Consider the following 27,326-nt stretch of genomic DNA (forward strand, 5'->3'; position numbering starts at 1 on the left):
TGTTTTTGTACTTTGGTGTTGGAGAAGACTCTTGAGAGTCCCTTGGACTGCAAGGAGATCCAACCAGTCCATCCTCAAGGAAATCAGTCCTGGGTGTTCATTGGAAGGACTGATCTTGAAGCTGAAACTCCAATACTTTGGCCACCTGATGTGAAGAGCTGACTTATTTGAAATGACCCTGATGCTGGGAAAAATTGAAGGCAGGAGGAGAAGGAGAGGACAGAGGATGAGGTGGTTGGATGGCATCACCGACTTGATGGACATGAGTTTGAGCAGGCTCGGAGAGTTGGTGATGGACACCGATGGAAGCCTGGTGCACTATGGTCCATGGGGTGGCAAAGAGTCAGACAGGACTCAGTGACTAAACTGAACTGACTGATAGTAAGTTACAGTGGAAAATAATCTGAAGGAAATATATATATATATATATATATATATATATATATATATATATATATATACTGATTCACTTTGCTGTATACCTGAAACTAAAATAATATAGTAAATAAATTACTGTTCAAGAAAAAAACTTTTCAAAATTATAACATTGAAGAAAATGCACTTGTTCACAATTATGGGATTAAACATGAGAAAGAATCATCACCAAAATAGTTCTAGTTTTACTGATCTATGAGGTACAATTTGCCATTATTTGAATTTATTTTTTTAGACATTTGGACCTTCCAAAATGGTGAAGTGCTGAGAAGATTATATATTTAGAGAACCATACTTCCTACAATCAATATATATATATATATATATATATATTTTTTTTTTAATTTACTTTAGTGTAGTAGAAAGTGAAGTCACTCAGTCATGTCCGACTCTTTGCGACCCCATGGACTGTAGCCTACCATGCTCCTCTGTCCGTGGGATTCTCCAGGCAAGAATACTGGAGTGGGTTGCCATTTCCTTCTCCAGGAGATCTTTGCAACACAGGGATCGAACCCAGGTCTCCCACATTGCAGGCAGACACTTTACCATCTGAACTACCAGGGGAGCTCAAGTGTAGTAACTCCTTTGCAAAATCTATTTTTGGGAAATTTGACTCATCCATAGGGTCCTTTTAACTTTTCTGTTCAAATTGTACTGAGAGAAATAGCTTAGTTTTTTGAGAGACTTTCTTAACTAATCGTTAAGTCGGTGTGGGGGACACTGAGACCTTTTTGTCGTGAGTTGACTCCACCATCTTCCTCAGTGAACACTCTTTGGAAAGAGTTCTCCCCATCACCTGGCTGTACATGTAAGATACATAAGAAGTCCTGAAGATGTCAAAGCTCTAATGAATAAGAGGCTTGTCTACTTCAGTAGTTGTTTGTTTAAGAAAATGTCATTCTTCTTTCTATATGCACAGGTACAACTTAAAGAAATCATCAAAGAACTTCCTGATAAAATGGATACTGAATTAGTAGAATCTGGATCGAACTTAAGTGTTGGGCAAAAACAACTGGTGTGCCTTGCCAGGGCTATTCTCAGGAAGAATCAGATATTGATTATTGATGAAGCCACAGCACATGTGGATCCAAGGTATGGAGCTAAGATTCATGAAACATGGAATCTGAATTTTAAATATGGTAAATGGGAAATATTTAGTGATGTTGAGAAATGTTTTTATGTGCTCTATTTGCCCCAAAGACATCTCCTGGTAACATTAATTCCAGAAAACAGAGGAAGAAACCAAAATGTGGTAATAACGTTATGAGGCATCCTGAGAGAGCTAGATTTGTTAATCCAGCTCCTGATAGTTTCAAGCAATTTGGCAGGAAGACAACTTTTTATTGTTTTATGAAAAATAGTACATTTCCAAGTAGACTTTCCCCTGGATTGGGAAGATTTCCTGGACCAGGAAATGGCAACCCACTCCAGTATTCTTGCCTGGGAAATCCCATGGACAGAAGAGCCTGGTGGGCTATAGTCCATGAGGTTGCAAAAGAGTCAGACACAACTTAGCAACTAAACAACAACAATAAAGACTTTTTATACTTAGTGTTTCAAGAGCAGGATTATGTCTTAAGTATTGATTTTTAAAAGCATAAAAATATCATGTGATATTTTCAAGTCTTAAGTCTGCTTTTCCTGTCTTTACTTAACTAAATGCAATTCTTTGATTCCAGCACTGATGAGTTAATACAAAAAAAGATCCGTGAGAAATTTGCACAGTGTACTGTGCTAACCATCGCACACAGATTGAGCACCATTATTGACAGTGACAGGATAATGGTAAGGCCCTCACCTGTGGGATTTCCATTGTTTCCATTTACCTTCAATTTTTAAATTTATTCTTCCTTGTAAAACTTGATTAAAACTTCTAATTAATTAATTCTTATTTTTTCCTCTCATCCTTGACAATAACTCAAGTACTTAAGTGTAGTTTCAGAATGTGCTATTAAACAATACATTCCAGTATTGTTTAGGAATAGGAAACAGTAATTTCCTATTTCCATTTAAAAGTTTATTTGAATTGCTGTTTTTTTAAGGTATCCAACCATGAAAATATTCCAAACTCACAATGAGACTTCAGATTTCAGAGTGGTGCAACAAAGTCATTTTTACTGTGTCACAGTTCTTTCAGCATTTTTGTATTCCCTTAATAAAAGCAGCATTTCATTAGACTGCCAGGCAGTTGTTAGGTGAACTTGCAGAATTTCCCAGTTGTTGGGACATTCACAATATGTGCTGTCAGAGGGGAGTCGTTGAGGACAAAAGGCCTAATGAGAAAAAGTATTTAGACAGAAAGGATTTAATAAAGGAAATTTGTTACATAAGAATTGGAGGGCTGGAAAAATGAATCACTGGGGTAATAATTTTAGGAAGCAATGACTGCCCTAGGACAGATCTCCAGACCTAAGACTCAGAGAAGAAGCCTTATGAGTCAGTGCTGAGACCTCCAGTTCAGTTCAGTTCAGTACAGAAATTAAAAGATGCTTACTCCTAGGAAGGAGAGTTATGACCAACCTAGATAGCATATTAAAAAGCAGAGACATTACTTTGCCAACAAAGGTCCGTCTAGTCAAGGCTATGGTTTTTCCAGTGGTCATGTATGGATGTGAGAGTTGGACTGTGAAGAAAGCTGAGCACCGAAGAATTGATGCTTTTGAACTGTGGTATTGGAGAAGACTCTTGAGAGTCCCTTGGACTGCAAGGAAATCCAACCAGTCCATTCTAAAGGAGATCAGTCCTGGGTGTTCTTTGGAAGGACTGATGCTGAAGCTGAAACTCCAATACTTTGGCCACCTCATGTGAAGAGTTGACTCATTGGAAAAGACTCTGATGCTGGGAGGGATTATGGGCAGGAGGAGAAGGGGATGACAGAGGATGAGATAGCTGGATGGCATCACTGACTCAATGGACGTGAGTCTGAGTGAACTCCAGGAGTTGGTGATGGACAGGGAGGCCTGGCGTGCTGTAATTCATGGGGTTGCAAAGAGTTGGACATGACTGAGCGACCTCCAAGGGGAGGTCATTGTCTAGCTACTGGTCATATTTGTGAGTGAGCATGATGAGGCTAGTTCTCCATGTGCTGATAGAAGCTAGCGTTATGTTGCAGAAGTAGCAGAAAGGAGGGAGACCATTTGCTCTGCTTCCCACCTTCCTCCTCCCTCTAGTGCCCCCTACTGACAGAACCTCACAAAGGGCCAGCAGGCCAAAGAGCCTTTGCAGAAACAACCTCTGCATCACAGGTGAAAGTGTAGAAAGAGGCAGATGGAGACTGAGTGACTGTAAATGAACAACTAGCAAGTCTCTCTCTCTTTTTTTTTTTTTTTACTAGCAAGTCTCTTATACAATGTATCCAGGCATTGCAGACACAGCAAGCTCCAAACTTTGGTCTCTGGATGTCTGTCTAGTGTCTTTCTTTCAGGTTTGATTGCTCTTTCTTCCTTAGTAATTTAATATTTCCTTCCTTAGCTTTATCTCCTCCATTTCTTCCTCCCTTCATTTTCTCTCTTTTTCTTTCTATTCTCTCTCTCTTTGTTCTTCTCCTCTGTTGCTTGCTGAGTTTCGATAGATTTTAGGTTGTGGTTTATTAAATGACAAGGAAATCATCCCTCAAAGGAAAAACCTTTGGTAGCAAATAAGCCCAAAAGAAGCAAGGTATTTTCAGCCTAACCTAGTCTGGGTCAATGAGCTTATTTTACCCACTGTATAGATACTAGTCATCACAAGACTCCAGAGTATACAATTGATGCTGATTAGTGATGAAGTAAATAGATAAAGAAGGCCTGCACAATGCACAAGAGGCAGCAGATAGAGTTAACCAGTGATTTTGATGGTCCACACTAAACAGGTAAGAATCAGGAATAAATGGTCAGTAATACCTCAAATTCCTTATGTCCAATGATATAATGGAGCTTTTGACTTCTTGGGCAGTTTCTAGAAAATCACCTCCCACCCTCTTCCCCATGCATTGTCAGGTGGGATCATTAGTGGGGACACTGAATAGATACCGGACTGTCAGCACTGAGGCAGTGCCTGTAGCCTCAGTCTCCCAAGCTGAACATGCACAGAAGTGAGCTCTGTGGAGGCAGATGACTGGAGTCGGGGATTGCCAACCAAAGGGATGCTCTAGGCTCCAAGCAGTGCAGCTGGTCACAGGACAAGAACATCTCAGTAGGAAGCAGGCTTCTCCTGCAGAGTTTGTGAGGGACCTGGTGACAACCCAAGATTGTAGAACAGTGACTCTTAGAATCCAGAGATGTTTAGCATGGAGCATCTTTAGTCACTCATTTTGTGTTCTTGAATGCTAATGGGAAAAGTAACCTTTTCCTTCTACTCTTTACCTGTCACTTTGTTATTTCTTATCTCTCAGCATTGTATTTCCATACTGTTCCCACTTCTTCCACAGTACGTGAATGATGCTGTGAACTTTACCTGTTTCAAGCCCTTTTTCAGGTTTTTCTTTCACCCTGTCCTTGCCCTCCACCTCTCCCTGCAGCCACCCCATTGTCATTGAAGGCATCCTACCAATAAAAACAAATTAAATTATCTTGCATTGGGTCCATTTAAGTTTTATGTCTAGGACAACTAGCTGGAATGTCAGCAGATACAGAAGCCAGATAAACACATCTTTATTGCGCTTATATAACTGAATCAGATAATATAATGTATTTTTCCTAAATCTACTAGAGTGTGACAAGCAATTTGAGGTTGGTATTCATTGGGGTCGAGAGTTGAGGGATTCTTATCACACCGAATTGAATGTGTGGTTTACTTTATAGTTTAACTTGAGTTACGGGAAGAGTGGAGATATACCTGGAGATTACAGGATACTTTTAATTTCAAGATTAGAGGGTTTTAAAATAAAAAGTTAATACTATACCTATTTTTTCTGTACACAAAGAAAAAAATTATAGTTGTTTATGTCAATTTGTTCTGAAATATCTAGAATCTTTGATCAAAGCCATAAATGTAAAGGCTAAGTTGGTAAAATTCTGTTCCTGGAATTTTTCAGTCTGGGTCCCATCTCAGCTCTTGTGGCCTGACATGAGTCTGAGCTGCACTAAGCTCTTGCTCCTTTCGACTCTCCCTCTTCTCTGACTGTCCTTTTTCTTTCTTTTATTCCAATATTTGATGTAAATGAGTTTCAGTCCTCAACCCTGCTTTGTCCCTCCCTCATTTCCCCTCTCACTCTCCCTCTTGGCCACAGTCATCAATCTTGGGCATGTGGTCCTCCAGGTCCACATCCCTAATCCTTAGCTATTCCCCAAGCCAGCTGGACTCATTCTCCAAACCCCCTGATCTCATCCTATAGTCTTGACAGATTACACCATTGGGTGGTCACTCATTCATGCCCTGAATTTAGTTTCCTTTCCGTTTAACTTCCAATGAGCATGTATTAAGTGCCTGTTACCTGTCATGTACAATGCCAGGGGCCTGAGATGCAACACCAAACAAGGGAGATTGCATACCCTGCACTTAAGGAGATGCCAGTCTCTCCTCCAGCCCTCTTGACCTAGGTTATTCCCTGTGTCTGGAATGACCATTGTCCACCCACCCACCCCCACTTCTGCATGTTCACGTCTATTCATTCTTTGAGGCCCAGTTCATTGCCTGATCTCCTACTTGAAGCTCATATTCAGAACCTCTGACAGAAGTCATCTTTTCTGTTACTAAACTCCTTTTTATGATTTTTTTTTCTCTTGCATTGTAGACATTTGAGGATTTCCTTCTCTCTCTCCTCTCAGTACAGGCTCCCTGAAGGCAGGGGCTGTGACTTACTTGTGTTTGGCTCTTCCACAACATCTAGCATAGTGACAGGAATGCAATTAAATGTGTAAAAAATATTTGCTGAATAATTCAGAAATTAATGAAAAATTTTCTTGTGATCCTCAAATGTGTTTTGTCTATGTGTTACTTAACTCTTTATTAATCTTGAAAGCTAAATCAGAGTTGTTTTATTTTTCTGTGAATATATAAGAGGTACACAGTAAATAATCTGAGCCTGAGTGTAATAAAAATTGCAGTAGAAAGTGGGGGAAATATTTATGCTTATGGGCATATTTGTTCAATTTATATATAAAGCTAGTACAAAGTCTTCAGTTCAGTTCAGTCGCTCAGTCGTGTCTGACACTTTGCAATCCCATGAACTGCAGCATTCCAGGCCTCTCTGTCCATCACCAACTCCTGGAATTTACCCAAACTCATGTCCATTGAGTCAGTGACACCATCCAACCATCTCATCCTCTGTCGTCCCCTCCTTTTCCTGCCCTCAATCTTTCTCAGCATCAGGGTGTTTTCAAATGAATCAGCTCTTCACATCAGGTGGCCAAAGTACTGGAGTTTCAGCTTCAGCATCAGTCCTTCCAATGAACACCCAGGACTGACTACTTTAGGATGGACTGGTTGGATCTCCTTGCAATCCAAGGGACTCTCAAGAGTCTTCTCCAACACCACAGTTCAAAACCATCAATTCTTCGGTGCTCAGCTTTCTTTATAGTCCAACTCTCACATGCATACATGACTACTGGAAAAATTGCTTCTTTAGTCTTACTCAAAGAGAAAATTGGATTTCTAGATATTTCTTCAGTGCAGAGCGATTACACTAAAGCTGTTTATGTAGCAACTCTTTTTTGTCAGGCTTTCACTTTCAGGATAATAAAGTACAACCAAAACCAACTTTCAGAAGCACTTTAACCTCACTGACAAGGGATTCAGCCCCAAAGAGGTGGCATAATCTGGAAGCATTTACTTTTTTCCCAAGTTTTGCTCAGTGTTTTTAAACCAACTTGACAGTTAATTTGCTGTCAAGTCACTGTTGTCTTATTATATGATACCACTGTACTTTTTCGGAGAAGGCAATAGTAAGCCACTCCAGTACTCTTGCCTAGAAAATCCCATGGATGGGGGGAGCCTGGGTAGGCTGCAGTCCATGGTGTCGCTAAGAGTCAGAGGCGACTGAGCAACTTCACTTTCACTTTTCACTTTCACGCAATGGAGAAGGAAATGGTAACCCACTCCAGTGTTCTTGCCTGGAGAATCCCATGGACTGGGGAGCCTGGTGGACTGCCAACTGTGGGGTAGCACAGAGTTGGACACGACTGAAGCGACTTAGCAGCAGCAGCAACTGTACTTTTTAGATAAATTGAGTTTGATTTTCTTGAATTAAGAAATTTCCCAGCTTTGAATGTCTGTATAAACAACCCTCAAATCTTAAGAGTCTGAAAGCTAAAAACACTAACTAATCATAACAACCCCAAATGCCTTTGGCATAATATAAATGATATAGATTGCTAAGTGTCTGTAATCATAGTCTAAAACTTTGATTTTCTTCTATTCCTATAACATTATAATAGTAAAACATTGGGTTAGAGCTTGATCTACTAGTAACCTAGGGTAATCAAACTATTTAAATACCAGCCAGTCTTACCACCCAAATAGATTCTCTGTATTCTCCCTGTCCTGCCCCTTTCTGAAATATTGTTGGAGTTATAATAAGTTACTGTGAAATGTTGTGTACTAACAGGTTTCCTCTGCTGCTTAACAGGTTTTGGATTCAGGAAGACTGGAAGAATATGATGAGCCATATGTTTTGCTGCAAAATAGAGACAGCCTGTTTTACAAGATGGTGCAACAACTGGGCAAGGCCAAGGCCGCTGCCCTCACTGAAACAGCAAAACAGGTGAGCCCACTGTGGGGAGTTGTAATTAAAATTTATCTCCACAGTTCACTCCTCACGATTTGGTAGCAGGGGTCCAGTAACAAGCTCTCTGTGTCCTTTTCAATCATACGCTCCAGAGACAAAGATTCATGAATGGATCTTTACATGTTGCAGGTGGAAGCCAGGTCTGCTGGGACTCTGCAGAAGCAGTGGGGATGGGGTCAGGATGTGTGCATGCACGTGCACCTGAGAGAGATTTTGGATTGGACTTGGCACACATTTAGACTCTGGGTTCAGATTCTCACAGAGCACAGGACACCCATTTTGCAGACCTTTCACATTCATTCTGATTGGTGCTTAGCACATTTGTCATACAAGTTCTGTCAAAGAATATCCAGAAGATTTGAGAGTTTAAGGGAAAAATTTTGGAGTATTTTGATTCTAGGAAAATCTTCCAGGGAAAGATGTAGGTCTCTTCTGTGTTCTGATCTGTAAATAAAACTCCTACCTGATACTGACACTTTCTCTCTAATTCTTTGTTGTTTTGAATTAGGTGCATTTGCCCCCCATGCTTTCTCTAGCATATGGAAAATGAAATTGTCATCAGGACAAATCAGGAGTTCACAATACCTTCACACTGTAGTCTGAATGGTGTCTGAAGGTTTACAGAGCACTTTCTCAGAGATGAGGTGTGTGAAGCACTAAGCACCGTGCATGGTGTGAGGAAGGGGCTCGATGGGTAACACTCAGGTCATGTGGTTTTGTACTGAAAAATTTGGTCTTTGTTTCCAATGCTGAATGAGAATAATGAAGACAAGTTTCAAAGAATAAAGGAAAGAAATTTGTTAATTTGCTAGCAAATGAGTAGGATAGCAGACTAATTTTTTAAGAACTATCATCCTGCCTTCTAAGAGACAGCAGGTGTATTTAAAGAAAAGTTTTAGGGTGCCTATATGACGGCTGTCACATATAGTTGATTTATTTTAGGATAGCTATTTCCATGATGTTATCCCTGGTCATTTTGGTCCCCTGGTCCCAGTCAAAATGTTCCTGTTTTGATATTTTTTGCTTTGTTGACTTCATGGCCTTGGGTTTCTGTGGTTATGACATGAGGAACAAGCAGAAATGGCAAGAATGCCTGCACTGAGGTCTGCTTAAGGAACTTAGTCATTGTCATGCAGCTGCCTGTAATTCTTTCTGGAACAAGGTGAGAGTGGGGTTGATGGAAGGATGGAAGGATGGAAGGAGGGAATGATGGTCTGGTGCTCTTGCCCCTTGAGATGCATGGCTTGAGGTGGGATGAGGCTTCTAACTGTGTGTGGTGAGGCTTCCCCATTGAAACTAAATCTCTGCTCATTAAATTATCGGTGCATTTTTACTTCTTCATACTTTGAATCTCCCAGATTTTTCACTTGTAAAGAACAAATTTACTTGTGTAGTATTTTAAATGTCTCTTAAAAACATATTCCAAGTATCTCACAATATTTCTGTTAGATATACTGTAGAAAATTCTTCAAGAGATGGGAATACCAGACCACCTTAATTACCTCCTGAGAAATCTGTATGCAGGTCAAGAAGCAACAGTTAGAACTGGATGAGGAACACCAGACTGGTTCCAAACTGAGAAAGAAGTACGTCAAGGCTGTATATTGTCACTCTGCTTATTTAACTTATATGCAGAGTACATCATGTTAAACGCTGGGCTGGATGAAGCACAAGCTGGAATTAAGATTGCCAGGAGAAATATCAATAACCTCAGACACGCAGATGATACCATCCTTATAGCAGAAAACAGAAGAACTAAAGAGCATCTTGATGAAAGTGAAAGAGGAAAGTGAAAAACCTGGCTTAAAACTCAACATTCAGAAAACTAAGATCATGGTATCCAGTCCCATCACTTCATGACAAATAGATGAGGAAACAATGGAAACAGTGGGCTCCAAAATCACTGCAGATGGTGACTGCAGCCATGAAATTAAAAGACGCTTGCTCCTTGGAAGAAAAGCTATGACAAACCTAGACAGCATATTAAAAAACAGAGACATATTCAGTCGCAAGCAATAAATGCTGGAGAGGGTGTGGAGAAAAGGGAACCCTCTTACACTGTTGGTGGGAATGCAAACTAGTACAGCCACTATGGAGAACAATGTGGAGATTCCTTAAAAAACTGAAATAGAACTGCCTTATGATCCAGCAATCCCACTGCTGGGCATACACACTGAGGAAACCAGAATTGAAAGAGACACGTGTATCCCAGTGTTCATCGCAGCACTGTTTATAATAGCCAGGACATGGAAGCAACCTAGATGTCCATCAGCAGATGAATGGATAAGAAAGCAGTGGTACATATACACAATGGAGTATTACTCAGCCATTAAAAAGAATACATTTGAATCAGTTCTAATGAGGTGGATGAAACTGGAGCCTATTATACAGAGTAAAGTAAGCCAGAAAGAAAAACACCAATACAGTATACTAATTGTATACACCAATACAGTAACGCATATATATGGAATTTAGAAAGATGGTAACAATAACCCTGTATACAAGACAGCAAAAGAGACACTGATGTATAGAACAGTCTTTTGGACTCTGTGGGAGAGGAAGAGGGTGGGAGGATATGGGGGAATGGCATTGAAATACGTATAACATCATATATGAAATGAGTTGCCAGTCCAGGTTCGATGCACTATACTGGATGCTTGGGGCTGGTGCACTGGGACAACCCAGAGGGATGATATGGGGAGGGAGGAGGGAAGAGGGTTCAGGATGGGAAATACATGTATACCTGTGGTGGATTCATTTCGATATTTGGCAAAACCAATACAATATTGTAAAGTTTAAGAAAAAAAAAAAAGCATGCCACAACAACAACAACAACAACAACAACAACAACAAAACTAGAGACATAACTTTGCTGACAAAGGTCCATCTGATCAAAGCATGGTTTTTCCAGTAGTCATGTATGGATGTGAGAGTTGGACTACAATGAAAGCTGAGCACCAAAGAATTGATGCTTTTGAACTGTGGTGTTGGAGAAGACTCTTGAGTCCTTTGGACTGCAAGCAAATCCAACCAGTCAACCCTAAAGGAAATCAGTCCTGAACATTCATTGGAAGGACTGATGCTAAAGTTGAAGCTCCTGTACTTTGGCCTCCTGATGTGAAGAACTGACTCATTGGAAATGATCCTGATGTTGGGAAAGATTGAAGGAAGGAGGAGAAGGGGATGATAGAAGATGAGATGGTTGGATGGATCACCAACTCAATGGACATGAGTTTGAGCAAGCTCCAGGAATTGGTGATGGATAGGGAAGCCTGGCATGCTGCAGTCTATGGGGTTGCAAAGAGTTGGAGATGGCTGGGTGACTGAACTGAACTGAATGGTATTTCTAAGTGAGAGATTTATCTAAAATGTAGCTCAATTTTCCTCTGTCACCGCTTCACCTTCGTTCTTCTCCTTGGAGATGAAGAGTAGTACCTTCCACTTTTCACAGGGTGGGAAGTTGCACAGCGTCATCGAGCTGGCTGAAGAGTTGGCAGCGTCAGGATTCAATTCTTGGTATAGGGATGAGAAGTTTGTGTTCTGAACTTTTCATAAGTACTTATATTGTGTGCAGATATAGAGAAGCTGTACTTGGAGCCCTGACTTATTTTTAATTCCTGAAACTCACAGAGCGTTTTTACCTACCAGAGCAGAGGTCCCCAACCCCTAGGCCACAGACCAATACTGGTCTATGTCCTGTTAGGAACTGGGCAGTACTGCAGGAGGTAAGTGGCAGGTGAGCAAGCCAAGCTTCATCGTGTTTGTAGCTTTTTCTCATATCCCCTGAGCTCTGTCTCCTGTCAGATCAGTGGCAGCATTGGATTCTCATAGGAGTGTGAACTTTAACCCAAAAGTTGAGGTGAAATATCCTAAGATTGCCACAAAACAGCAATAAAGAGCACAATAAATCGAATGCACTTGAATCATCCCAGAACCATCCCCCAACCCAATCCATGGAAAAACTATTCCACAAAACTGGTCCCTGGTGCTAAAAAGGTTGGGGACCTCTGTACTAGAGTGTCTCTCAGTCAGAGCTTCCCCGCTAAGGCCTGATGATCATTTGTGATTCCTTGAATAAGTAGTCACAAAGAAGTCAGGAATTTATAAACATTTGTTCCTTTGACCTTATGCATTCTACATCAAAAGGATGTGTCCTCACCTGTGTGTCAGTCTTCATTTAAAAAATGTGTTGTCATTTTATCTTTTTCAAAATTGAGTAATGAGAAAATAGACCAGGGAATTTTAGATAGGTCCAAATATTTAATAACAGAGTTCACCACGGTCATTTTACAGATGAGAAAACTAAGACTCCTTGGAAGGAAGATGGAACTGATGTATGTAACTAGTTGTTTTGCTAGTTTGCAGCAGATACTACAGAATTAGAAATTTGTTTTTTCAGTATGTGTTTCAAATCAAGTTTAACATACATACAAAAGCAGAAATGGGTTATAGAAATCTCATGATTGTGGTCTATAATCTTGCACCTAGTTTAACAATATCACTAAGTTATGTTTGTATTGTTCTTTACAATTGCTTTACATAGTTCTCACATGTATTATTTCACTTAATCCTCTTGATGGTTGTTTTTTATCCACATCATGGATGAAGAGATTTGGTCACACATAAGGTCACAGAGAAAGAGATGACAACCCACTCCAGTATTCTTGCCTGGGAAATCCCAGAGACAGGAGAGCCTTGTGGGCTACAGTTTATGGGCTCACAGGAGTCAAACATGACTTAGTGACTAAGCCACCAAGGTCACAGAGGGCTCAGATGGTCAAGAATCCACCTTCAATGTGGGAGAGCTAGGTTTGACCCCTGGGTTGGGGAGATCTCCTGGAGAAAGGAATGGCAACCCCTGCCAGTATTCTTGCCTGGAGAATCCCCATGGACAGAGGGAACTGGGGGTCTACAGTCCATGGGGTCATGAAGAGTTGGACACTACTGAGTGACTAAGCACAAGGTCACAGAGGTGGTCCAGGAAGCAGAAAGGCTGTGTGCCGCCCTAGGTACTGTGTTTTGTATTGAGTCTGAGAACGCTGCTCCTTCTTTAATTGATAGCCAAGTTGGGTCATCACCCAAGTTCATTGGGTGGCAAAGCATTAGTTTCTCTTAGATTTCAGTCCAACCACTGGTTCAGGTCACCTCTGCAGAAAACATAAGGAAGTACATTTCCTGATTCCCCATCCAGCTGAGTATCTTTTAGATATTCTTTCTGCATATACTTGATCTTATTAGGTGAACAAACTATCAGATTGTCAATTTTTTTAAAGTGCATGCATCAGATATCAATGCATGGTTCAGAGTTGTAACACTGGGAACATTAGCCTAAGTCAAAAAGCTTTTCACTCTAATAGAATAAAATTCATTCATTTGAAAAGAAAACTCAACATCTGGGAGAAGGTGCTTCCAAATCACATTTTCTTGACTATGTAGTTCCTTCTCTGAAAATGTTGGTGCAGAGAAGCTCAATAACTGTCTGATTGACCCTTTTAAATGATCCATAAAACAGTAGAGAAAGTACTTTCTAGAAATATAAAGCTGCAGGGTTCATTAGTTTGCTAGAGCTGCCATGCTGCTGCTGCTAAGTCGCTTCAGTTGTCTCCGACTCTGTGCGACCCCAGAGACGGCAGCCCATCAGGCTCCCCTGTCCCTGGGATTCTCCAGGCAAGAACACTGGAGTGGGAAAGTACCAAAGAATAGGAGAGTTAAACAACATAAATGTACTACTTCACAGCCTTGGAGACTGCAAGTCTGAGATCACAGTGTCGGTAGGGTGGTTTCCTCTGAGGTCTCTCTTCTTGGCTTGGAGATGCCATCTTCTCTCTGTGTCCTCATGTGGTCTTTCCTCTGTGTGTGCCTGTGTCCTAATCTCTTCTTTCTATGAGGACATCAGTCAGATTACATTAGGACCTGCCTATATGACTGCATTTTAACTTTATTGTCTCTTTAAAGACACTGTCTCAATATGGAGTCACATTCTGAGATTCTGTGCATAGGAGAAGGTTGGGGCTTCTACATATAAAATTTGAGGGGACAGGATTCAGCCCATAACAAAGGATGAAAGTTGTCATTCATTTTCTTCTGTGATGAAGCAGACCTGATTGAGATTTTTTGAATTTTCTTTGTTTCCAATGTGTAACAGAGGGGTCATTTTTTCTATTTGTGTTATCACCAGATACAACCCAAAAGTTATGAAACCCTCATCTTGGATCTAAGAGCCTGGGTCAATTTGAATAAATGGAGTTGGCACTTGGCAGCCATGTGGCCTTGTGTCCCCCAAGGTCTCTGGGCCTCAGATCCTCACCTGTATGTAGAGCAGAGATTACATCCCTGCCTGGCTTCTTCACAGTTATTCTACACAAGGATCAAATGAAAGAGCAGATGCTTTGGTGCTTTGAGAATATAGAGTGTTTTACAGTATAAAAGTGGGATTATTTTTTTAAAGGCTTAGAGTGAACCCTTACTTCCCAATAATAGGAAAATGCACCTACAGTTCTGAGTAGCTTTAGAGACTCAAAATAAATAAAATGTATTTTTAATAATTAGCTTTTAAAGAGATGATACATCTAATGCTATAAAATTTTAAAACTTCAGTTTTAAAAATAAATTCTTTAAAATTTATGAATGAAAAGTAAATCACTCTCCACTCCTGTCATCACACAGCTCCTCCCCAGGTGGAGCCCCAGCTCCACTGTTGGCTGTTCTATTGAATATTCTGTGCATCAGGAAGAATTGTGCAGATATGCCCTTCCTGTTTTTAAGCACAAATGGTGGCTGTTCTTGTTGTTTTCATTTAATATAATACCTCAGATTATATCACTGCATAGTTATTCTTTGTAATGGCTACATAATATTTATGATTTATCTATTCCCTACTCCTCATTTTCCCTTCTAATTAAGTGTTACAGTTTGGTGCTTTTACCCCCAAAGAAGAAGCTCCCAAATTCACTTACTATTTGTATTTTTTTGTTTAATATAATCTATCACTTTCTGCTTTTTATCTTTAAAAATTCCACACTCCCTTTGGTTTATTTTGTTGTCACTTCTCACTTCTTGAATGTGTTTATTTTTATTTTTCTTATTTATTAATATAAACATTTTAAGGCTGTGAACTTCTCTCTGCATACTGTTCTAGTTATATCCTATGGGCTGGTGTGTAGCCCTTTCATTATAGTTAGGTTTTTACTTATAGATTTCTATAATTTTGGCTTTCATTTCCTCTTTGGTCCAAGAATTATTTGAGAAGGAGGTAATTAAAATTTCCCGGAAAAACATAAATACAGTATACTAACGCATATATATGGAATTTAGAAAGATGGTAACAATAACCCGGTGTACGAGACAGCAAAAGAGACACTGATGTATAGAACAGTCTTATGGACTCTGTGGGAGAGGGAGAGGGTGGGAAGATTTGGGAGAATGGCAATGAAACATGTAAAATATCATGTAGGAAACGAGTTGCCAGTCCAGGTTCGATGCATGATGCTGGATGCTTGGGGCTGGTGCACTGGGACGGCCCAGAGGGATGGTATGGGGAGGGAGGAGGGAGGAGGGTTCGGGATGGGGAACACATGTATACCTGTGGTGGATTCATTTTGATATTTGGCAAAACTAATACAATTATGTAAAGTTTAAAAATAAAATAAAATTAGAGAAAAAAAATAAAATTTCCCGGGTATAGAGGATTTTTTAACGTTGATTTGTTTTCTAATTTACTCTTTATTTTACTCATTTCATTGCTTTGTGATTAAAAGAAGTTATCTGTACTATTTTCACCCAGAAAGTGTATTTGTTAATAATTTTTCGTGTTCTAGTATATAGATAAGTTTTGTGAATGTTCTTTGAGCATTTAAAAAGATGAACTATTTTAACTCTGTTTCTGACTGTGCTGGGTCTTCATTGCTGCATGCAGCCTTTCTCTAGTTGTAGTGAGCGGAGGCTACTCTTCATTGCAGTATGCTTGCTTCTCATTCTCAGTGGCTTCTCTTGTTATGGAACACAAGCTCTAGGGTTTTGAGCATCAGTAGTCACAGTGTGTGGGCTCAGTACATGTGGCTCATAGGCTGCAGAGGACAGGCTCAGCAGTTGTGGAACATGGCTTAGTTATTCTGTGGCATGTGGAATCTTCCAAGATCAGGGATCAAACCTGTGTCCCCTGCTTTGGTAGGTGCATTCTTATGCACTGCGCTACCAGGGAATCCAAGATACAGAGTTTAATTTGTAATTAGATTGAGTTATTAATTTCATTACTTAGGTTTTCTCTATCCTTCTTTATTTTGGTTCCTTTGATGTGACTTGGACTTAGGTGAATTAGTCTCACCTTGTACCATGTTTCACTTTTTGTTCTTGTCATTTTTGTTTTGATAATTTTGATGCAGTGATTTTTCAGTCCACAAATATTCATGATTTGGGTTTTCACTAAGAAGTATATTTTCCACAATTTTTGAGGTGCCTTACTTTGATATTTTTAATGTTTCTTGCCTGAATCTAAGCTGGTTTAAGACTAAAATCGAGTCCTCTGTTTTCACTTTGTTTTCATTTGCCTGATATGTCTTTCACTGTCTTTAAATATCAGATTGTAGATGTGTCTCCTATAATGGTAAGTAGTTAGGTTTAGCTCTGAGTTTAGTCTTAGCCCTTATAGGTATATTTTACATGAGTTCTTTTATGTTATGCTTGCAGTTTTAAGTGTTGTCTCTTTTTTTTTAACCTTTTAGTTTGCAGACTGTATTTTTTTGTTGTTGTTCACTATTGTATGTGTGTTGCTTTCATTTCTTCTAGGAATGGTTTATTTTGTTATTATTGACTCCACATTATAAATATTGAAAACATAGTTCCCTTTTTTCCTTTCTACCACCAAATTTTAGTTATTTAAATTGTGTTTTATCTTCAAATATTTAAAAATATTTTAACCTGTATTATTTTGCTTAATTTTTTAAAAGTTAATTTATTTATTTTAATTAAAGTATATTTACGTTACAACATTGTGATGGTTTTTGCCATTCAGTTCAGTTCAGTTCAGTCACTCAGTCGTGTCCGAATCTTTGCGACCCCATGAATCACAGCACGCCAGGCCTCCCTGTCCATCACCAACTCCCAGAGTTCATTCAGACTCAGGTCCATCGAGTCAGTGATGCCATCCAGCCATCTCATCCTCTGTCGTTCCCTTCTCCTCTTGCCCTCAATCCCTCCCAGCATCAGAGTCTTTTCCAATGAGTCAACTCTTCGCATGAGGTGGCCAAAGTACTGGAGTTTCAGCTTCAGCAGGATTCCTTCCAAAGAAATCCCAGGGCTGATCTCCTTCAGAATGGACTGGTTGGATCTCCTTGCAGTCCAAGGGACTCTCAAGAGTCTTCTCCAACACCACAGTTCAAAAGCATCAATTCTTCGGCACTCAGCCTTCTTCACAGTCCAACTCTCACATCCATACATGACCACAGGAGAAACCACAGCCTTGACTAGATGAACCTTTGTTGGCAAAGTAATGTCTCTGACCTTTGCCATATATCAACATGAATCGCCATAGGTATACATGTGTCCCCCCACCCCCATCCTGAATCCCTCCCAGTCCCTCCCCACCCAATCTCTTTAAGTTGTCCCAGAGCATTGGTTTTGGGTGCCCTGCTTCATGCATCGAACTCCCACTGTCATCTATTTTACATAAGGTAATGTATATTTTTTGATGCTATTTTCTCAAATCATCCTACCCTCACCTTCTTCCACTGCGTCCAAAAGCCTGTTCTTTATGTCTGAGTCTCTTTTGCTGCCCTGACAAGCATGTTATACTTATTTCACCACAACAATTTTTTTCTGGTTGCTGCCATCATTTTGGAACTTAAGAGTTCACACTTTTGCTCCTGTGGGGTTATGCTGAAATATAAAATTAGTAGTTAAAACAACTTAATTCATATCACTTTAGGATTATTTATTTTTTACAATTTAATCACAATACCAATAAAAGTGATATATTTAGATTTGTGCACAAAATACAAAATATGCTATGCGTATTAATTCTTGCAAACAGACATTTTAAAATAATTTGTTTTTACACCTTTTAACCAAAGATTCAAGTTTTCAATTAAGGGTTTTTATTTGGCTGCTTGTGAGAAACCTTTTCTAAACAATCATTTTCGAGATCTTGCAACATCTTAAAAACCTCTTAAACACTCAGTTAGCTTGCAGAAATTTTGCATGAATAACATGGCTTTTAGATCATGCTCTTTCAATTCCTTGTCTTTAAAAGCAAACAACTTATTAACCTATATTAAAAGTTCCTCATAAATAAAATTTTTAAAGAATCTCTTCTTATTTTGAATGATAAAATCTGTAATAATTTCTTCCATCTCTTTGTCACTCTTGTCTTTTTTTAATATAAATTTATTTATTTTAATTGGAGGCTAATTACTTTACCATATTGTATTGGTTTTGCCATACATTGACATGAATCTGCCATGGCTGTACATGTGTTCCCATTCCTGAACCCCCCTCTCACTTTTCTCCCCAACCCATCCCTCTGGATCATCCCAGTGCATGAGCCCCAGGCACCCTGTATCATGCATTGAACCTGGACTGGTGATTCATTTCACATATGATAATGTACATGTTTCAATGCCATTCTCCCAAGTCATCCCACCCTTGCCCTCTCCCACAGAGTCCAAAAAACTGTTCTATACATCTTTTACTGTCTTGCATACAGGATTATCACTACCATCTTTCTAAATTCCATATATATGCATTAGTAGACGGTATTGGTGTTTTTCTTTCTGGCTTACTTTACTCTGTATAATAGGCTCCAGTTTCATCCACTTCATTAGGACTGATTCAAATGCATTCTTTTTAATGGCTGAGTAATATTCCATTGTGTATATGCACCACAGCTGTCTTATCCATTTGTCTGCTGATGGAACATCTATGTTGCTTCCATGTCCTGGCAATTATAAACAGTGCTGTGATGAACATTGGGATACACGTGTCTCTTTCAATTCTGGTTTCCTCAGTGTGTATGCCCAGCAGTGGGATTGCTGGGTCATATGGCAGTTCTATTTCCAGTTTTTTAAGGAATCTCCACACTGTTCTCCATAGTGGCTGTACTAGTTTGCATTCCCACCAACAGTGTAAGAGTGTTCCCTTTTCTCCACACCCTCTCCAGCATTTATTGCTTGTAGCCTTTTGGATAGCAGCCATTCTGACTGGCATGAAATGGTACCTCATTGTGGTTTTGATTTGTATTTCTCTGATAATGAGTGATGTTGAGCATCTTTTCATGTGTTGTTAGCCATCTGTATGTCTTCTTTGGAGAAATGTCTGTATAGTTCCTTGGCCCATTTTTGATTGGGTTGTTTATTTTTCTGGAATTGAGCTACAGGAGTTGCTTATATATTTTTGAGATTAATTCTTTGTCAGTTGCTTCATTTGCTATTATTTTCTCCCATTCTGAAGGCTGTCTTTTCACCGTGCTTATGGTTTCCTTTGTTGTGCAGAAGTTTTTTTTTTTTTCTTTTTTTTTTACCTTTATTTTTTTTTTAATTTTTAAACTTTACATAATTGTATTAGTTCTGCCAAATATCAAAATGAATCCACCACAGGTATACATGTGTTCCCCATCCTGAACCCTCCTCCCTCCTCCCTCCCCATACTATCCCTCTGGGTCGTCCCAGTGCACTAGCCCCAAGCATCCAGTATCGTGCATCGAACTTTTAATTTTAATTAGGTTCCATTTATTTTTGCTTTTATTTCCAATATTCTGGGAGGTGGGTCATAGAGGATCCTGCTATGATGTATGTCGGAGAGTGTTTTGCCTGTGTTTTCTTCTAGGAGTTTTATGGTTTCTGGTCTTACATTTAGATCTTTAATCCATTTTGAGTTTATTTTTGTGTATGATGTTAGAAAGTGTTCTAGTTTCATTCTTTTACAAGTGGTTGACCAGTTTTCCCGACACCATTTGTTAAAGAGGCTGTCTTTTCTCCATTGTATATTCTTGCCTCCTTTGTCGAAGATAAGGTGTCCATAGTTGCGTGGGTTTATTTCCCAGCTTTCTATTTTGTTCCATTTATCTATGTTTCTGTCTTTGTGCTAGGACCATACTGTCTTGATGACTGTGGCTTTGTAGTAGAGCCTGAAGTCAGGCAGGTTGGTTCCTCCAGTTCCATTCTTCTTTCTCAAGATTGCTTTGGCTATTTGAGGTTTTTTGTATTGCCATACATATTGTGAAATTATTTTTTCTAGTTCTGTGAAAAATACCATTGGTAGCTTTATAGGGATTGCATTGAATCTATAGATTGTTTTGGGTAGTATACTCATTTTCACTATATTGATTCTTCCAATCCATGAACATGGTATATTTCTACATCTATTTGTGTCCTCTTTGATTTCTTTCACCAGTGTTTTATAGTTTTCTATATATAGGTCTTTTGTTTCTTTAGGTAGATATATTCCTAAGTATTTTATTCTTTTCATTGAAATGGTAAATGGAATTGTTTCCTTAATTTCTCTTTCTGTTTTCTCATTGTTAGTGTATAGGAATGCAAGGGATTTCTGTGTGTTAATTTTATATCTTGCAACTTTACTGTATTCATTGATTAGTAATTTTCTGGTGGAGTCTTTAGGGTTTTCTATGTAGAGGATCATGTCATATGCACACAGTGAGGGTTTTACTTCTTCTTTTCCAATCTGGGATCCTTTTATTTCTTTTTCTTCTCTGATTGCTGTGGCTAAAACTTCCAAAACTATGTTGAATTGTAGTGGTGAGAGTGGGCACCCTTGTCTTGTTCCTGACTTTAGGGGAAATGCTTTCAATTTTTCATCATTGAGGATAATGTTTGCTGCGGGTTGGTCATATATAGCTTTTATTATGTTGAAGTATGTTCCTTCTATTCCTGCTTTCTGGAGAGTTTTTATCATAAATGGATGTTGAATTTTGTCAAAGGCTTTCTCTGCATCTATTGAGATAATCATATGGTTTTTATTTTTCAATTTGTTAATGTGGTATATTACATTGATTGATTTGCAGATATTGAAGAAACCTTGCATCCCTGGGATAAAACCCATTTGGTCATGATGTATGGTCTTTTTAATATGTTGTTGGATTCTGTTTGCTAGAATTTTGTTGAGGATTTTTGCATCTATGTTCATCAGTGATAGTGGCCTGTAGTTTCCTTTCTTTCTTTTTTTTTTTTTTTGTGTGTGGCATCTTTGTCAGGTTTTGGTATTAGGGTGATGGTGGTCTCATAAAATGAGTTTGGAACTTTACCGTCCTCTGCAATTATCTGAAAGAGTTTGAGTAGCATAGGTGTTTGCTCTTCTCTAAATTTTTGATAGAATTCAGGTGTGAAGCCGTCTGGACCTGGGCTTTTGTTTGCTGGAAAATTTCTGATTACAGTTTCAATTTCCGTGCTTGTGATGGGTCTGTTAAGATTTTCTATTTCTTCCTGGTTCAGTTTTGGAAAGTTGTACTTTTCTAAGCATTTGTCCATTCCTTCCAAGTTGTCCATCTTATTGGCATATAGTTGCTTGTAGTAGTCTCTTACGATCCTTTTCATTTCTGTGTTGTCTGTTATGATCTCTCCATTTTCATATATATATATATATATATATTTCTTTATTTATTTATTTTGGATTCTTCTCCTTTTGTTTCTTGATGAGTCTGGATAATGGTTTGTCAATTTTATTTATCTTCTCGAAGAACCAGCTTTTGGCTTTGTTGATTTTTGCTATGGTCTCTTTTGTTTCTTTTGCATTTATTTCTGCCTTAACTTTTAAGATTTCTTTCCTTCTTCTAACCCTGGGGTTCTTTCTTTCTTTCTTTTTTTCATTTTCTAATGCTTTAGGTGTAGAGTTAGGTTATTTATTTGACTTTTTTCTTGTTTGTTGAGGTCAGCCTGTATTGCTATGAACCTTCCCCTTAGCACTGGTTTTACAGTGTCCCATAGGTTTTGAGTTGTTGTGTTTTCATTTTTATTCATTTCTATGCATATTTTGATTTCTTTTTTGATTTCTTCTGTGATCTGTTGGCTATTTAGCAGCATGTTGTTCAGCCTCCATATGTTGGAATTTTTATTTCTCCTTTAATTGAGTTCTAATCTTACTGCATTGTGGTCAGAAAAGATGCTTGGAATGATTTCAATTTTTTTGAATTTACCAAGGCTAGCTTTATGGCCCAGGATGTGATCTATCCTGGAGAATGTTCCATGTGCACTTGAGAAAAAGGTGAAATTCATTGTTTTGGGGTGAAATGCCATAGATATCAATTAGGTCTAACTGGTCTATTGTATCATTTAAAGTTTGTGTTTCCTTGTTAATTTTCTGCTTAGTTGATCTATCCATTGGTGTGAGTGGGTTATTAAAGTCTCCCACTATTATTGTGTTATTGTTAATTTCCCATTTCATACTTGTTAGCATTTGTCTTACATATTGCAGTGCCCCTATGTTGAGTGCATATATATTTATAATTGTTATATCTTCTTGGATTGATGCTGTGATCATTATATAGTGTCCTTCTTTGTCTCTTTTCACAGCCTTTGTTATAAAGTCCATTTTATCTGATATGAGTATTGCTACTACTGCTTTCTTTTGGTCTCGATTTGCATGGAATATCTTTTTCCAGCCCTTGACTTTCAGTCTGTATGTGTCCCTTGTTTTGAGGTATATTTCTTGTAGACAAGGGGTTTTGTTTCTGTATCCATTAAGCCAGTCTTTGTCTATTGGTTGGGGCATTCAACCCATTTACACTTAAGGTAATTATTGATAAGTATGATCCCGTTGCCATTTACTTTATTGTTTTTGTTTCGAGTTTATGCACCCTTTCTGTGTTTCCTGTCTAGAGAAGATCCTTTAGCATTTGTTGGAGAGCTGGTTTGGTGGTGCTGAATTTTTTCAGCTTTTGCTTGTCTGTAAAGCTTTTGATTTCGCCTTCATATTTGAATGACATCCTTGCTGAGTACAGTAATCTGGGCTGTAGGTTTTTTTTTTTTTTTTTTTTTCTTTCAACACTTTAAGAATATTCTGCCATTCCCTTCTGGCCTAAAGAGTTTCTATTGAAAGATCAGCTGTTATCCTTATGGGAATCCCCTTGTGTGGTACTTGTTGTTTTTCCCTTGCTGCTTTTAATATTTGTTCTTTGTGTTTGATCTTTGTTAATTTGATTAATACGTGTCTTAGGGTATTTTGCCTTGGGTTTATCCTGTATGGGACTCTCTGGGTTTCTTGGACTTGGGTGATTATTTCCATCCCCATTTTATGGAAGTTTTCAACTATTATCTCCTCAAGTTTTTTCTCATGGTCTTTCTATTTGTCTTCTTCTTCTGGGACTCCTATGATTCTAATGTTGGGGCATTTAACATTGTCCCAGAGGTCTCTGAGGTTGTCCTCATTTAATTCTTTTTGCCTCTCTGTTTCATTTATTTCTACCATTCTATCATTTAACTCACTTATCCTATCTTCTGCCTCCGTTATTCTACTGTTGGTTCCATCCAGAGTGTTTTTGATCTCATTTATTGCTTTTTTTTGTTATATTGACTCTTTTTTGTTTCTTCTAGGTCCTTGTTAAACCTTTCTTACATCTTCGTGATCCTTTTCTCCAGGCTATTTATCTATAATTCCATTTTGTTTTCAAGATTTTAGATCATTTTCACTATCATTATTTGGAATTCTTTATCAGGTAGATTCTCTATCTCTTCTTTTGTTTGGTATGGTGGGCATTTATCCTGTTCCTTTACCTGCTGGGTATTTCTCTGCCTTTTCATCTTGTTTATGTTGCTGTGTTTGGGGTGGCCTTTCCATATTCTGGCAGTTTGTGATTCTTCTTTATTGTGAAGGTTCCTCACTGTGGGTGGGGTTGGACGGGTGGCTTGTCAAGGTTTCCTGGTTAGGGAAGCTTGTGCTGGTGCTCAGTTGGGTGGAGCTGGATTTCTTCTCTTTGGAGTGCAATAAAGTGTCCAGTAATGAGTTTTGAGATGTCAATGGGTTTGGTGTGACTTTGGGCAGCCTGTATATTGAAGCTCAGGGCTATGTTCCTGTGTTGCTAGAGAATTTGTGTGGTATGTCTTGCTCTGGAACTTGTTGGCCCTTGGTTGGTGCTTGGTTTCAGTGTAGATGTGGAGGTGTTTGATGAGCTCCTATGGATTAACGTTCCCTGGAGTCAGGAGTTCTCTGGTGTTCTCAGGATTTGGATTTAAGCCTCCTGGTCTGGTTTTCAGTCTTATTCTTACAGTAGCCTCAAGATTTCTCCATCTCCTTTCGAAGACAATGGGCTGCCTTTCTGGGTGCCTGGTGTCCTCTGCCAGCATTCAGAAGTTGTTTTGTGGAATTTATTCAGCATTCAAATGTTCTTTCGATGAATTTTTGGGGGAGAAAGTGGTCTCCCTGTCCTATTCCTCCACCATTTTACAACCGCCTCCCTGCTTACTTGTTTTAAATTATATTTCTTCCATCTCTAGTTTGCTGAAGTTTGTCTTCTAGTATAGTGTTTTTCAAATTCTGGACTGTGATTCATAGCAGGGCTGTGAAATTTGTTTAGTCCAGTCATGACCAGCATGTTTTAGGAAATGAGATAGAAAAGAATGGAATAGAAGGAAAGTAGCAATGTGTCCGTTGTAGTAACAGTAAATATTGCATTAAACTCTTTTCAGAATAGGTAACTATAGATAGTGATTCTATACTGAGATTCAATGTAAAGTTAAATGTATTTACTATTCAGTGTAGCAGTACAAATGAAAGGTTGAAAACAAGACTGTACAAACTTAAAGGAGGGTCCATTTGAGTTAGAATCCCTGACTAATTGTAAATATAATTGATACTTGAAAAGCACAGGTTTGGACTGCATGGGTCCACTTACATGTGGATTATTTTCAATAAATATGTGCTGTAGTACTATACCATCCACTGTTGATTGAATCTGTGGATACAGAAGGCTGACTATAATGTTATACACAGATTTTTAACTGTTCAGAGGGTCAGTGCCTCTAACCCCTTTGTTGATCAAAGATCAACTGTGTGAAATATTTATCTGTTGTCTCTCTAATTTAAAATAACTTAATTTTTCCTGGATGCTCAAAAAATTCTTTCTCTATGTTGAAGGTCATTAGTTTTTTCTAGGACTTCCTTAGTCTGCACATTCAAGTGTTTGTTTGTTTTTTTTTTTTCCATGTAACTTTACTTGAATTATATCTTTGAGTTCCTTTTATTTCATTGGACTTTCTTCTTTACAAATATCTGTATGTATATATGGGCTTCCCTGGTGGCTCAGAGGTTACATCCTTTGTCTATTGTATAAAACATATCTCCTTAACCTTTTAAAATTTTTATTAATTTACAGTTATGTACCTTGCATTCTTAGTCCTGTCCTTCATGTCTCATACTTTTTTCAGCAATGACTGATCTTTGTGGCACCTTATAGAGTGATCATTCTTTGATGCTTTCATGTTTCTCTTCCACTCCATTTTCAACCTCTGTCAACTCATGTTTCATAATCTTCTGTTGCTGTGTTATGCTTTCCTGCACTCCTATTTATCTGTTGTTCACAGGTTGATTGTTCTATGGTGTTTTTTTAAATGTATTGCATTATGTATTTTTATAATTTTCATCTTTCAGTGAGTATTTTCATCTGTCATCTGCTTATCTGGTCCTTTAGCCTCATTTTTTGTTTGTGTCTTTTACAGATCCTATACTACTTTTTTATTGTTGTTATTCATACTACTCACCCTTGAATTTAATGTTTTTTTCTAGATCATATATTTGCCAGATAGTTGTGGCTAGGTAACCATTTCAGGCTAAAAGAAATTCTATTTTACACAGAAGCTCCTTATGGTGCAGAGAGAGAGAGAGAGAGAGGACACATATATAGGTGAGGGAGAAATAAATGAGAACCGGTATTCATTTAGCTTGTATTCCTCTCTAACCTGCAGAGCTGGGCAGTCAATGCTGCTTGCACTCCAGAATTTCCCTTCTCCTAGGACCTTACCAGTGTACATCCTTCAGGCAAAGATAATGATTCTATCTATATACTTCTTCATGGGTATACCTTAGAGTTTGCCAGTTAGTTGAAGAAATGTGCTCTCCATGATTGTTGAGATCCACTCCCCTTATATACTCTCTCTGTCTTGGCACAGCCCATTGGATCCAGTTGCTTAAGGCAACTTGTCCAGATTTTTTGTCATTTGAGTTTTCAAATGACTCCTGATTTCATCAAAGATTGAGCTTTTTTTTTTTTTTTTTTTTTTTAATCTCCCAATATCCTTGCTGTTTAAGGTGATTTCTGAGAGGATAAGGGAAGGTAAAATTAATTATTTCATTGTGTTAAAAGTGGAAATCCTCTCTAACTCTCCAGCATTCTTTAACTTGGATAATTTATCTGCCATTATATACACCAAAATTAGTTGCTTTAAATATGAGGAGTTTGAGGATTACTGGGATTGAACTAGGGCCATGCAGCTTAGTGAGAATGAATGGTCAGAGACTTGAGCTAGAATTGTACATATATTAAATCGTTGATTGCTGGCCTTTGTCCATGCAGGGGAACTTTTATTGCTCTGTTGCTTTTAGTAAGATCTAATTCCGTGATGGTGGCTTTATTTACAATCTGGAGTTTAAATACTGGACTTAGTTTCAGCCTATATGAAAGGAACTATAATGAATGGAGAAGGTGATGGCACCCCACTCCAGTACTCTTGCCTGGAAAATCCCATGGATGGAGGAGGCTGGTAGGCTGCAGTCCATGGGGTCGCTAAGAGTCGGACACGACTGAGCGACTTCACTTTCACTTTTCACTTTCATACACTGGAGAAGGAAATGGCAACCCACTCCAGTGTTCTTGCCTGGAGAATCCCAGGGACAGTGGAGCCTGGTGGGCTGCCATCTCTGGGGTCGCACAGAGTCGGACACGATTGAAGCGACTTAGCAGCAGCAGCATAATGAACAAATCCAAGAGAAGGAAGAGGATAAGGCCAAGAAACCCACCACTGACTGGTCTGTTTGCACTGAAATTTGAACTCTTTTGTCATTGTATCTACTTGAATCTTCACAACTATTCTGAACTGGCACTATAATCCCTCAGGTGTAGAAACTAAGAGAGAAGGCCCCAACTAACTTCTCAAAGTCACAGGAGAGAAAGAGTTAGTAAACTTTTAACCACCTTCTGCCTCTTGTCACTATATTCACTGAATTAAATACATCTCCACTAAGGCTCTGG

At 38.7% G+C, this 27,326-nt stretch overlaps 1 protein-coding gene across 2 annotated transcripts in view; it reads left to right on the plus strand.

Annotated features, from left to right (window-relative positions):
* LOC113902484 (multidrug resistance-associated protein 4-like) overlaps nucleotides 1–27,326 on the plus strand; it is a 327,639-nt gene that overhangs the window by 284,621 nt on the left and 15,692 nt on the right. For both annotated transcript variants that reach the window (XM_027557819.1, XM_027557818.1), the window contains exons 29-31: nucleotides 1,355–1,527; nucleotides 2,115–2,220; nucleotides 7,982–8,116. In XM_027557819.1, coding sequence (XP_027413620.1) covers nucleotides 1,355–1,527; nucleotides 2,115–2,220; nucleotides 7,982–8,116 — 414 coding nt within the window. The remainder of the gene's footprint in view (nucleotides 1–1,354; nucleotides 1,528–2,114; nucleotides 2,221–7,981; nucleotides 8,117–27,326) is intronic.

This window comes from Bos indicus x Bos taurus, chromosome 12, assembly GCF_003369695.1.
Source record: "Bos indicus x Bos taurus breed Angus x Brahman F1 hybrid chromosome 12, Bos_hybrid_MaternalHap_v2.0, whole genome shotgun sequence".
In the NCBI taxonomy this organism is placed as follows: domain Eukaryota; kingdom Metazoa; phylum Chordata; class Mammalia; order Artiodactyla; family Bovidae; genus Bos; species Bos indicus x Bos taurus.